Genomic DNA, 12,135 nt, shown 5'->3' on the forward strand with positions numbered 1-12,135 from the left:
AGGGTTTTTTTTATCCTTCTTTGTGGGGACATTGTTGATTGTCATGTCATGTTCGGATGTACTTTGTGGATGTCGTCTTTGCTCCATGGTTGGATCCATTATGGATTGAACTTTCACAGTATCATGTTAGACCCGCTCGACATCCATTGCTTTCGTCCTCTCCAAGGTTCTCATAGTCATCATTGTCACCGACGTCCCACTGGGTGTGAGTTTTCCTTGCCCTTATGTGGGCCTACCGAGGATGTGGTTGTGGTTTGTGCAGCCCTTTGAGACACTAGTGATTTAGGGCTATATAAGTAAACATTGATTGATTGATTTTTGGTTTAAGCATTAGACATATTTTGCAGACTATAATTTTATATAATATTTTTAACCCAAATCGGTGAAATTAGATAATATCAGTGGTTGAAAAACACTGGTTTAGATGACGTGATGTTTTGCAGGGTTTCCCCCCCCCAACTACTTTGACAATAACATTGACTTGTTTTGTTTAATTGAAGCATCACACACTAAATGTTAATCATCCATTGCACATAAAAAAACATTGTTTAGCTGTTCAGTTTGTTTCCTCGAATATGTCAAACTATGACCGAGTGCTGCTTTGTCCACTGTCACTCTCCCCACCATGATAGCTGGTGTAGTGTATGAGTGTGGCCACTAGTTGGCGGTGTAGCAACATTGCCGACAAGCTGCACCGTAGAAGAAGATTAAAAGCTAACCGTGTACACTTACAGCGACATTTTGCTAATGTGAGACAGAAAAGATATTAAAAATGGACAAAAAGAAAAAGCCGTTTGACGTGACAGCCTCTTCTGTAAGTATGCATTGTTTTCACAAGTCTCGTCAGCGCCGTTTGACGAAGTACAGTATATATATATATATCCTTTAACAAAAACGCTAAGATGAAGTTGTACTTGTTTCTTTAGCTGGTGGACCTGAAAGCTGAACTGTACAGAAAGCAGGAGCAATTCAAACAGGAGAGACTTGGACAAGAACACACTGGATATAAAGCACCGAAAGTGAAAGTGAAGGTAAAGGAAATGTCTTATGCAGTCCAGCCAAATGAATGATTCCATGTCTCTGTAGAAACCTAACGTTTGGAACAAGCAAAACTCTGGTGTTTCTGCAAGAGCTGACAAAGATGCAGAACAACTGGCTGAGGAGCAGCAAAGCATTGACAATGCAAGGTAAGTTTTTTTACGGCCAAACATAGAAATTATTTAAAATTAGAAACCCTTAAAAAAAATGCATGGAGTCAATCAATCAATCAATCATTGTTTACTTATATAAACTAGTGTCTCAAAGGGCTGCACAAACCACTACCATGTCCTCGGTAGGCCCACATAAGGGCAAGGAAAACTCACACCCAGTGGGACGTCGGTGACAATGATGACTATGAGAACCTTGGAGAGGAGGAAAGCAATGGATGTCGAGCGGGTCTAACATGTGAAAGTTCAATCCATAATGGATCCAACACAGTCGCAAGAGTCCAGTCCAAAGCGGATCCAACACAGCAGCGAGAGTCCCGTTCACAGCGGAGCCAGCAGGAAAACATCCCAAGCCGAGGCGGATCAGCAGCGCAGAGATGTCCCCAGCCGATACACAGGCGAGCAGTACATGGCCACCGGATCGGACCGGACCCCCTCCACAAGGGAGAGTGGGACATAGGAGAAAAAGAAAAGAAACGGCAGATCAACTGGTCTAAAAAAGGGAGTCTAAAGGCTAGAGTATACAAATGAGTTTTAAGGTGAGACTTAACTGCTTCTACTGAGGTGGCATCTCGAACTTTTACCGGGAGGGCATTCCAGAGTACTGGAGCCCGAAATGAAAAAGCTCTATAGCCCGCAGACTTTTTTTGGGCTTTGGGAATCACTAATAAGCCGGAGTCCTTTGAACGCAGATTTCTTGCCGGGACATATGGTACAATACAATCGGCAAGTCGAGTGTGAAGCGACCGGAATGAGAATCAGCACCTCCAAGTCCGAGTCCATGGTTCTCATCCAAAAAGGGTGGAGTGCCATCTCCAGGTTGGGGAGGAGACCCTGACCCAAGTGGAGGAGTTCAAGTACCTCGGAATCTTGTTCACGAGTGAGGGAAGAGTGGATCGTGAGATCGACAGGCGGATCGGTGCGGCTTCTTCAGTAATGCGGACGTTGTAATCATCCGTTGTGGTGAAAAAGGAGCTGAGCCGGAAGGCAAAGCTCTCAATTTACCGGTCGATCTACCTTCCCATCCTCACCTATGGTCATGAGCTTTGGGTCATGACCGAAAGGATAAGATCACGGGTACAAGCGGCCGAAATGAGTTTCCTCCGCCGGGTGGCGGGTCTCTCCCTTAGAGATAGGGTGAGAAGCTCTGTCATCCGGGAGGAACTCAAAGTAAAGCCGCTGCTCCTCCACATCGAGAGGAGCCAGATGAGGTGGTTCGGGCATCTGGTCAGGATGCCACCCGAACGCCTGCCTAGGGAGGTGTTTAGGGCAAGTCCAACCGATAGGAGGCCACGGGGAAGACCCAGGACACGTTGGGAAGACTGTCTCCCGGCTGGCCTGGGAACGCCTCGGGATCCCCCGGGAAGAGCTGGACGAAGTGGCCGGGGAGAGGGAAGTCTGGGCTTCCCTGCTTAGGCTGCTGCCTTCGCGACCCGACCTCAGATAAGCGGAGGAAGATGGATGGATGGCATGGAGCAAATTCTGCAACAACAAACAATCACTGCAACGTGACACGCTTGAATAAGAAAAATATTGAAAATGGCAAAAACGTATAGACTCCCTCCCCTGCCAGAAAAAAACAAAACAATTCCATGGTACAAACGTGCAAGTTAAAGAATAGCAATATGGCCTTTTTTTTAATATCGCGATATTTTTAGGCCATATCGCAATACATGATATATCTCAATGTTTTGTCTTAGCCTTGAATGAACACTTGATGCATATAATCACAGCAGTATGATTATTCTATGTGTCTACATTAAAACATTCTTCATACTGCATTAATATATGCTGCTTTTAAACTTTCATGCAGGGAAGGAAATCACAGCTAAAAAAGTCACTATTTGATACGGTGTTGATGTGGAAATGTTTGTCTCGGCGTTTTGATGGTGTGGGCGTGTGGCACCGAACGGAGATGTTGCCATGCGGAATAAGCACTCTTCATTCTCTAGCACAGGGGTCGGCCACCTTTACAACCTGTATGGCTGTTAAACAAGTATGCCTTGCAATCGTTTACGTGTGTCTGTAAAAGCTTCATATGACATGTGACTGGCAGCGCCTTCATAGTATGACCTTATTATTGTTGATCGAGGGAAATCCTGCAAACGTTCGTGAGAATAGTTGATCTGCCATTCGGTAGTCTCTCGAAATATTCGAGAGGGTTGGCAAGTGTGATGCTGTCAAGCCGCATTTATATAGAACTCGTGGGCCCCACTGTCATTAAATTTTCATATTAAGGTGCGGCCCACGTGTCTGAGACCCCGGGTTTATACATAGCACAAAGTTGAAAAAAACTGTATGCAGTGTTATTTCATTTTAAATTTCAAAAGAGTTTTGTGTCTCCTATTGTTTTCTTTATTTTGTGAAACGGGTCAAAATGGCTCTTTGAGTGGTAAAGGTTGCCGACCCCTGCCATAATATGTTAGGTTAACATAGCAGGCACCTTCTCAGTTGGTTATTTATGCCTCATATAACGTACACTTATTCAGCCTGTTGTTCACTATTCTTTATTTATTTATTAATTTTTTTTGTCCTGTCCAGCTTTTCAGGCAAATCATATAGTTGATGTAGATGCCCATATCGGCTGTTCAGATTTACTTTACAAAAGAGAAGTGTGAGATACTTCTCTTGTTGTCTTATTTGAATGTGACTTTATTAAATGTATTTATATTATCATTTGGTGCAGCCGGGCCGCAGCAGGAGGGGATGGAAAGAGAAAAAAAGGAAGACAGAAGGGGAAATTGTGGGGATAAGAGGGGGATTAGACAGAGAGACAAAAACAACAGCAAATACAACAATAACAATAACAACAATAGAACAACACCAGCACATACGTAATATGTACAAATATGATCGTAAAAGTGATAGCAAATAAGCAGTTAGTGAAATAAATAATATAGTAATGACAATGAGCTTTTTTACACTAAAACTGGAGCAATACAAATACCAATAGAAAAAGCGCTATTGATCATGAACAAAACCAATAGATTACCTCTATTATCAACAATAAAGTTGTTCAAATGCAACGATACGTATACATAATGATAGCTAGAAAGATAATAAAAAATAAAAAAAATTTTCTGGGCCCCACTGTCATTAAATTTTCATATTAAGGTGCGGCCCGCGTGTCTGAGACCCCGGGTTTATACATAGCACAAAGTAAAAAAAACTATGCAGTGTTATTTCATTTTAAATTTCAAAAGAGTTTTGTGTCTACCATTGTTTTCTTTATTTTGTGAAACGGGTCAAAATGGCTCTTTGAGTGGTAAAGGTTGCCGACCCCTGCCATAATATGTTATGTTAACATAGCAGGCACCTTCTCAGTTGGTTATTTATGCCTCATATAACGTACACTTATTCAGCCTGTTGTTCACTATTCTATTTATTTTAAATTGCCTTTCAAATGTCTATTCTTGGTGTTGGGTTTTATCAAATACATGTTCCCCAAAAATGTGACTTATACTCCAGTGTGACTTATGTGTTTTTTTCTTTCTTTATTATGCATTTTTGGCAGGTGCGACTTATACTCCGGAGCGACTTATGCTCCGAAATATACGTTACTATTGACTTTATTGTGATTAAACAATTGTATGTAATACAAGACAATAAGGAACTAGCAAAAATGTGTGTTGATATTATTACTGTCACACAAGTCACCTTAAATATATTTCAGATTTTACAATTACGGCTCACTCATGGATGATTGGTATTGGAATCGGCAGCATAAAACCCTGATCGGAATATCCACAGTTAAAATGTTAACGATACCAGCCTGCAGTCCTAAAGGACATAATTGAATGGTACCTGACCAGTTTTTTTGTTCCCGTCAGGAGCAAGCTGGAGGAGAAAGCCAAACTCTACGAGCAGATGACAAAAGGAGACTTTCCAGGTTGGTCATACGTGACACTCCCACTTGCATCTCATGTGAAATGCCTGCTATTGACACTGTCTTGTGTCAGATGAAGAAACCGAGGGTTTGTACCTGGTGGATTTTGCTCAGAAGATTATCGACAAAAGAAGAGAAGGACGCGCAGAAAGTGAGGACGAAGAAACGGGAAGATTGTCTCCTATTCCCCCTCCTCAGAACCCGGATGAGGAATGGTAATAGTCCATCTTGGTATGATGTTGACCGTATGAATCACCTGAAATCATCTTTGCAGGGTCGACTTTGTGGACGCTTTGGGACGATCTCGGCGGTGCATGAAGAAGGACTTGCCGGATTTTAAGAAACTAGACCAAGACCTTCATGGAAATGGGTAATCGACATTCAAGAAACATTTTAAGGCATTGATTGACATGCCGTACATCTTGTTTAATGTTTTCCATCTAGAAGAGTGCCCACTGACAAGACCTTACTGTCAGAGGACATGCGCCGAGACCTCCAGAGGCAGGAGTGGGAGCGAGAAGAAGAGGAGGCCATGAAGAAGCCCGTTGGACCCATTCACTACGAAGACATCAGGGCCCAAGGTTAGTAATGGATGTGGCTTTACCGGTTTGGAGTTCCAAGTTCTTCATCTTGGTACTTTTGTGTCGACTGTCAGAGGCTCGGGACCTGGGTGTCGGCTACTTTGCCTTCGCTCAGGACGAGGAGAATCGGGCAAAGCAGAGGAAGACCTTAGACATGCTGAGGGATCAGGTGAGCGACTGCATCTGAATTTGTCACATGTTACAAATATATAATGTGCATGCGATATCTTCTCAAAGGACAGGATATATGGAACTGAAACTTGGATATAGTTTAGAGTAGTCAGGGTACAGCTTGCTGCATAAATTTACTTATCCACTGAAAATGAGTCAAAACCCAACCGTTATTGTGTAGATACTAGGGGTGTGGGAAAAAATAGTTTCGAATTTGAATTGCGATTCTCACATTGTGTGATTCAGAATCGATTTTCATTTTTTAAAAATCGATTTATTTTTTATTTTTTATCAATCCAACAAAACCATACACAGCAATACCATAACAATGCAATCCAATTCCAAAACCAAACCTGACCCAGCAACATTCAGAACTGCAATGAACAGAGCAATTGAGAGAAGACACAAACACGACACAGAACAAACCAAAAGTAGTGAAACAAAAATGAATATTATCAACGACAGTATCAATATTAGTTATAATTTCAGCAAAGCAGTGATTAAAAATCCCTCATTGACATTATCATTGGACATTTATAAAAATAAAATAGTGTCACAGTGGCTTACACTTGCATGGCATCGCATAAGCTTGACAACACACTGTGCCCAATATTTTCACAAAGATAAAATAAGTCATATTTTTGGTTTGTTTATAGTTGAAACAAATGTACATTATTGCAATCAGTTGATAAAACATTGTCCTTTACAATTATAAAAGCCTTTTACAGAAATCTAGTACTCTGCTTGCATGTCAGCAGACTGGGGTGAATCCTGCTGAAATCCTATGTATTGAATGAATACAGAATCCTTTTAAATCGGGAAAAAATAGTTTTTGAATCAATAATCGTGTTGAATTGGAAAAAAATCGTAACCCCAACTGAGCTGCCTTTTTTAACCATAGAAACAGCAGTACTGTTTCCATTTACAGTAATATATACTACATTTTGAGGTAAAATTATTTCAACTTACCATATTTTTTTTTACATTTTAGTTTTTTTAAAACTGTACTAATAAAATGCATAAAAAATTGTGTAATAATAGCATTCACTGTTAGAAACGGCCCTCTGGGGCCCAAAATAACTGCGGTGTGGCCCTAAGTGAAAACGACTTTGACACCTCTGCTCTATTGTATTGCCCTATGTCGCTGAAATATAAGCGTGCTTAATTTTGTGAGTTCTTGTGTACATTCCCATGTATTATATTAGGGATGCACCGAAATGAAAATTTGTGGCCGAAGCCGAATAAAATTTAAACGCTTGGCCGAAGGCCGAATACCGAATAATGAATGCAGTTTTTCACAATTTTTTTAATATTGCATAAATAGCCTAGAATAAATATTTAGACATGTTTTTCAAATAAAGTAATTTTTTTATTGAATACTGACATTTTTTTAATATTCCAGTTGCCTTTGCTTTTCAAAAAAAGCACAAAGTTTTTCATTTATATTAGGCCTTCAAACAAAACATGCATTCCAAAAAAAAATAAAGTGCATTAAAGTGGATAAACCCACAACAAATGAATTATTGTCTTTTTGGCAAAAGTCTGCTTAGCCACAGTAGATATGCTAATAATGTAAACAGAAGGCTCAAGTGAATCTCAATTAAGTGTGTGCTTGTAACCTCATACACCTATACAGGTAGCCTACACAACAGGCTAATAATGTAAACAGAGGCCCCACTAAATCTCAATAAGTGTGTGCTTGTAACCTCATACACTTATACAGGTACACAACATATCCCAACGTCACTGCACGTTGGTTGATTGCGTCACCGCGTCAAAAAATTGCGTCACACGCCACTATTCGGCCTTGTTTTTAACTCATTCCACCGAAGGCCGAATGTGGCTTTTTTTCCATATTCGGCCGAATATATTCGGTTACCGATTAATCGGTGCATCCCTATATTATATGCATTATTGTACACAGTAAGTTGTACCATCATTGCCACTTTTGTCAGACAACCGACCAGCGCAGCAAGCGAGAACGACTGAAAGAGAAGAAGAAGGCCATCCTGAAAGCCAGACTGGCCAAAATAAAGCAGAGGAAGATTAAGGCAAGGGGCGGTGTTGCAGAAGAAGAACCGGTCGAGGAAGAGAAGGAAGGTTGGAATCACACCATTTTTAGATCTGATAGTAATGAAGACGTTTTATACATTTGATGAGTTTTTTCTCACAGAAGAGGAGGATGAGATGGCGCCCTCGCCTCCACCACCAGAGGTCAGCATACAGAAGAAGGTGGAAGTGGAGATTCAGGAAAGGAGGGACACCAAACCTGGAGTCCCTTATGTCCGAGAATGGGACAGAGGCAAAGGTACGGTTGTGCTTTGCTGACTCCCCATAAATCTTTCTGCCGCAATGCATCAAGTGTGTTAAGCCTTGTAGGAGTCGGGCGACTCAGAGAAAGTTATTATGAAGAAAAGCCTAAAAAAGGCATTTAAGCAAACTATGGTGATGAACAAACGCAATCAGGCAGTCCTTGTTGCAATGATTAACATTGTACAAAAAGAAAAGGAACTACGTTGTGGCGGAAGAGTACGTAGTTGCAAGAATACACATTCACGTGTAGCTACTCTGAGGAAGCATGTCACTTTTGTTTGTTTTCATGACCTGTTTTCCTTCCATTATGGCCCCCAAGCATACAGCGTACTCTCCTGAAGGCAGTGCGTCAAAGAAATGTGAAGCCAACACCATGGAAGTGATATTAAGATATCGTAAAATGGGAGAAATGTCAACCAATTTTTCTAATCAAGTAGTCAATTTTTTTTTTCTATTGTATGTATTTGAGACGTTCGAGCATCTCAGAGGGCACAGGTCACATTCATAGCAAAGTATGTAAGGAGTGCGCAATAGGAAGAGAGATGCGTTATTCGTTATACACTGAATAAAAGGCGGGAGGGGGGGAGTAGGCTCAGTTTAGAGGGGGTTGAGATCTTATGACGCAACTCAGTGGAAAGTGCTCACACTGGGAACATTTTTGAATTGTTAAATGAGCAACAAGAAGGAGAAAGAGATACTTTCAGTGAGTCAATGCGGACAAGGTCACACAGCCTGTGACAACCAGGGCTGCGCCTATTGATGATTTTAGTTATCTCTCCATTAGTTTATTCGATTAATCGAGTCATTGGATAAAACATGCTATGTAACCTCAATGCGTATTTTAGAGAAAATTGTTTAAATATTTTCCCTGCTTGCCATAACTTCTATTCTAAAATAAATGCAAGACAACATCGGAATATTTGCATTATTAAAACATGAATAAATTTAAAAATCCTCTACGCTGTTTGCCGCCCCACACATGACACATACTCCACCGTTCTCGTCACAATCATGTTTGACTGACAAGGAATTAGACCTGGTAGACTGCTCTCTTGTTCCATGTAAACATTCAGTTTATCAGTATGTGGAATTGAATTATGGAATGTATTAATAAACAATGTACTAATATGATCCAGTTAAAGAAACTGTTCAAACTCAAAGTGTTTACAAAGTACAAGTAAGAATAATTCTCATCAACATTTTGAACTAGGGCTTGGCGATATGGCCTTTTATTAATATCGCAATATTTTTAGGCCATATCGCGATATACGATATATATCTCGGTATTTTGCCTTAGTGAATGAGCACTTGATGCATATAATCACAGCAGTATGATGATTCTATGTGTCTACATTAAAACATTCTTCATAATGCAGAGAAGGAAATCACAACTGAGTCAATTTACCAAAACTGTATTTATAAAAGTTATGAGCAGGTGACTTTTCAAACGATGCTACATATTAGCAGTAATGCTAGTTTTGGTAGCTTTTGATTGATTGATTGATTGATACTTTTATTAGTAGATTGCACAGTACAGTACATATTCCGTACAATTGACCACTAAATGGTAACACCCGAATAAGTTTTTCAACTTGTTTAAGTCGGGGTCCACGTTAATCAATTCATGGTAAACAGCCCCACACTTGACAAATTCAAGTTGTCTATTCGACATATTCCCGCTTGAAGCCGAACCACCGCCAGACGATGGACCACCTGCTGTTTTTCTTGAGAATTAATTCTTCCTTCATTTGTTACCAGATTCGCACCTTCTTTCTTTCGTATTATCCCTCGGAACACTCCGCTAGAATCACAGCTAACGTTAGCCACGCTGCTACCCCTCTGCTGGGCGAGGGCGTATACGTATGTGACGTGTGTGAGAATGTGCGCTCGCTGTCTGTGAGAAGGAGACACAAGAAGGAGTTGGAAGAGCCTGTAGTGTAATGCCCGCAGCTAAAAGCAACTGCGTGAGATCGTATACTCGAATATTACTGTATAGTCATTTTCTATATCGCACAGAGACAAATCCGCAATATATCGCGTATATCGATATATCACCCAGCCCTATTTTGAACCATATTAAAAATGAGGTAATCTTATTCATCTCATTTGTGAATTACAATTTATTTAAGTAATTATTGAGAGCTTTAATATTTACAGAGTTAAACTGTTTACAATTTAAGAACAGGAAGTGACGAAATGGAAAAAGGTTAACATGATCTGTTTCTTCCTAAACCTTTTCGGACATGTTGTAAAGTGAAACTGGAAATATGTGATGCATCATATTGTAACTGCATGCATCTTTGAAATAAACTTAAATCATAAACAATGACTATTAACGATTAACTAAAAATATAAACAAGCTCTTAAATAACTACTCTGACATGTTCAAGGCGAATAAAGCAAAAGCAAACAACATGAGTTGGTAGATTGACAGTGACAGCTAAGTTATTTCACAGCGTTTATTAGATTGATAGCCTGAGGAAAGAAACAGTTTTTCTGCCAGGTTGTTTTGGCATACAGTGATTTGTAAGACCTGCTGAAGGGGAGGAGTTTGAACAGTTTGTAACAAATACTCTGTTTGGCAATACATTCAAAGCCAGTCTCAGCTTCAATAACAACTCATTTTTACAATGTTTTTACTTGTTGTGTCCCAGAATCCATGTTCAGTCAGTGGAAAGGCCGGCGTCAGGATGAGCGAGAGTCCGAGTTTGCACCTCCCTCCGCATACTTTTCCGAGGAGTGGCGTCCAAGACATGCAAAGACACGCATCCCAGAAAAGAAGATTCCCAAAATGTCATTTAAGGGGACACAAGGCCCGGATTGGACCACTGAAAAAAAGGACGATCCGCTGCCTGCTGCTGAAGTTGAGTCTCCTTCTTCCCTTCAACCTCCTCCTACACAGAACCCCTCAGTCCAACCACAGCCTCCGCCCTCATTTCGCCCTCCCGCTCCTCCCCCTGCCAACCGCCACTATCCCCCTCCTCCTATTTATCCACATTTTGCTCCTCCCCAATTTGTATGTCCACCTTTCCCATTTCCCCACTTACGGCCTCCCTGCCAAAACCAGTACCCTCCACAGTGTCCACCCCCTATGCCGCGTCCCTTCCAGTTCCAGCCGCCCCCGCGACCCACGGACCCCATCCCACCTCAGCCATTCCCGCAACCCACGGACCCCATCCCACCTCAGCCATTCCCGCAACCCACGGACCCCATTCCACCTCAGCCATTCCCGCAACCCACGGACCCCATCCCACCTCAGCCATTCCCGCAACCCACGGACCCCATCCCACCTCAGCCAGCCCCAGGACCCACGGACCCCCTCCTACCTCAGTCGTCCCCGCAACCCTCAGACCCCGTTCTACCTCAGCCGCCCCCGCAACCTACAGAGGTTCCACAGGCCCAGCAGCCCCCTCAAGGCTCCTCCCAAAGTCTGGACGACATGTTGTCCTTCTACAGGAACGCCACCTGATGAAGTGTGGGAAGAAAATCAAGAAGGTAATCTCTTTTATATGAAATTCACACATGTAAGTAAGTAACGACATCAAGTGAGATGTTGTCAAACTCATCACTCATTTAGTATTTAATAAATGGAAGCAAATATTCTGACTGGGTTTATTGGGGAGATAGAACGGCAAGGAGCACCTCAAATACACTGAGTGGCCACTTTATTAGACACTATTGATCACTGTATAGAAATATTAGATACAGCTTTCAGTTTGATGGATGCAAACTACAAGAACAATAATAATTATACAGTTGCAAGAAAAAGTATGTGAACCCTTTGGGATTACTGGGATTGTTACATAAGTAGGGCATAAAATGTGTTCAAATCTTCATCCAAGTCACAATAATAGACAGTCTTTAATTTATTTTTTTAGTTATTCACAGAAAATAAACAGTACAAAAGGTAACATTGTTAAAAACAAAGACAAGTAATGAGAAATACGTAATAAGAAATAAGTGCAGGTGAGAAAAG

The 12,135-nt window shown here is 41.2% G+C and overlaps 1 protein-coding gene across 2 annotated transcripts in view; it reads left to right on the forward strand.

Moving 5' to 3' along the window:
- The first annotated feature begins 658 nt into the window (after positions 1-658).
- Positions 659-12,135, forward strand: part of ccdc174 (coiled-coil domain containing 174) — a 12,099-nt gene continuing 622 nt past the window's right edge. The window contains exons 1-11 of one of the 2 annotated variants that reach the window (XM_061890613.1): positions 659-814; positions 927-1,031; positions 1,087-1,187; positions 5,039-5,097; positions 5,168-5,309; positions 5,369-5,464; positions 5,539-5,675; positions 5,750-5,844; positions 7,802-7,946; positions 8,020-8,154; positions 10,814-12,135. The exon at positions 10,814-12,135 is cut by the window's right edge and continues 622 nt beyond it. In XM_061890613.1, the coding sequence (XP_061746597.1) occupies positions 773-814; positions 927-1,031; positions 1,087-1,187; positions 5,039-5,097; positions 5,168-5,309; positions 5,369-5,464; positions 5,539-5,675; positions 5,750-5,844; positions 7,802-7,946; positions 8,020-8,154; positions 10,814-11,628 (1,872 nt within the window). In that variant the 5' untranslated portion in view covers positions 659-772 and the 3' untranslated portion in view covers positions 11,629-12,135. The remainder of the gene's footprint in view (positions 815-926; positions 1,032-1,086; positions 1,188-5,038; positions 5,098-5,167; positions 5,310-5,368; positions 5,465-5,538; positions 5,676-5,749; positions 5,845-7,801; positions 7,947-8,019; positions 8,155-10,813) is intronic. The other variant, XM_061890621.1, reaches the window with a different exon arrangement.

This window comes from Nerophis ophidion, linkage group LG02 (genome assembly GCF_033978795.1).
Source record: "Nerophis ophidion isolate RoL-2023_Sa linkage group LG02, RoL_Noph_v1.0, whole genome shotgun sequence".
NCBI lineage: Eukaryota > Metazoa > Chordata > Actinopteri > Syngnathiformes > Syngnathidae > Nerophis > Nerophis ophidion.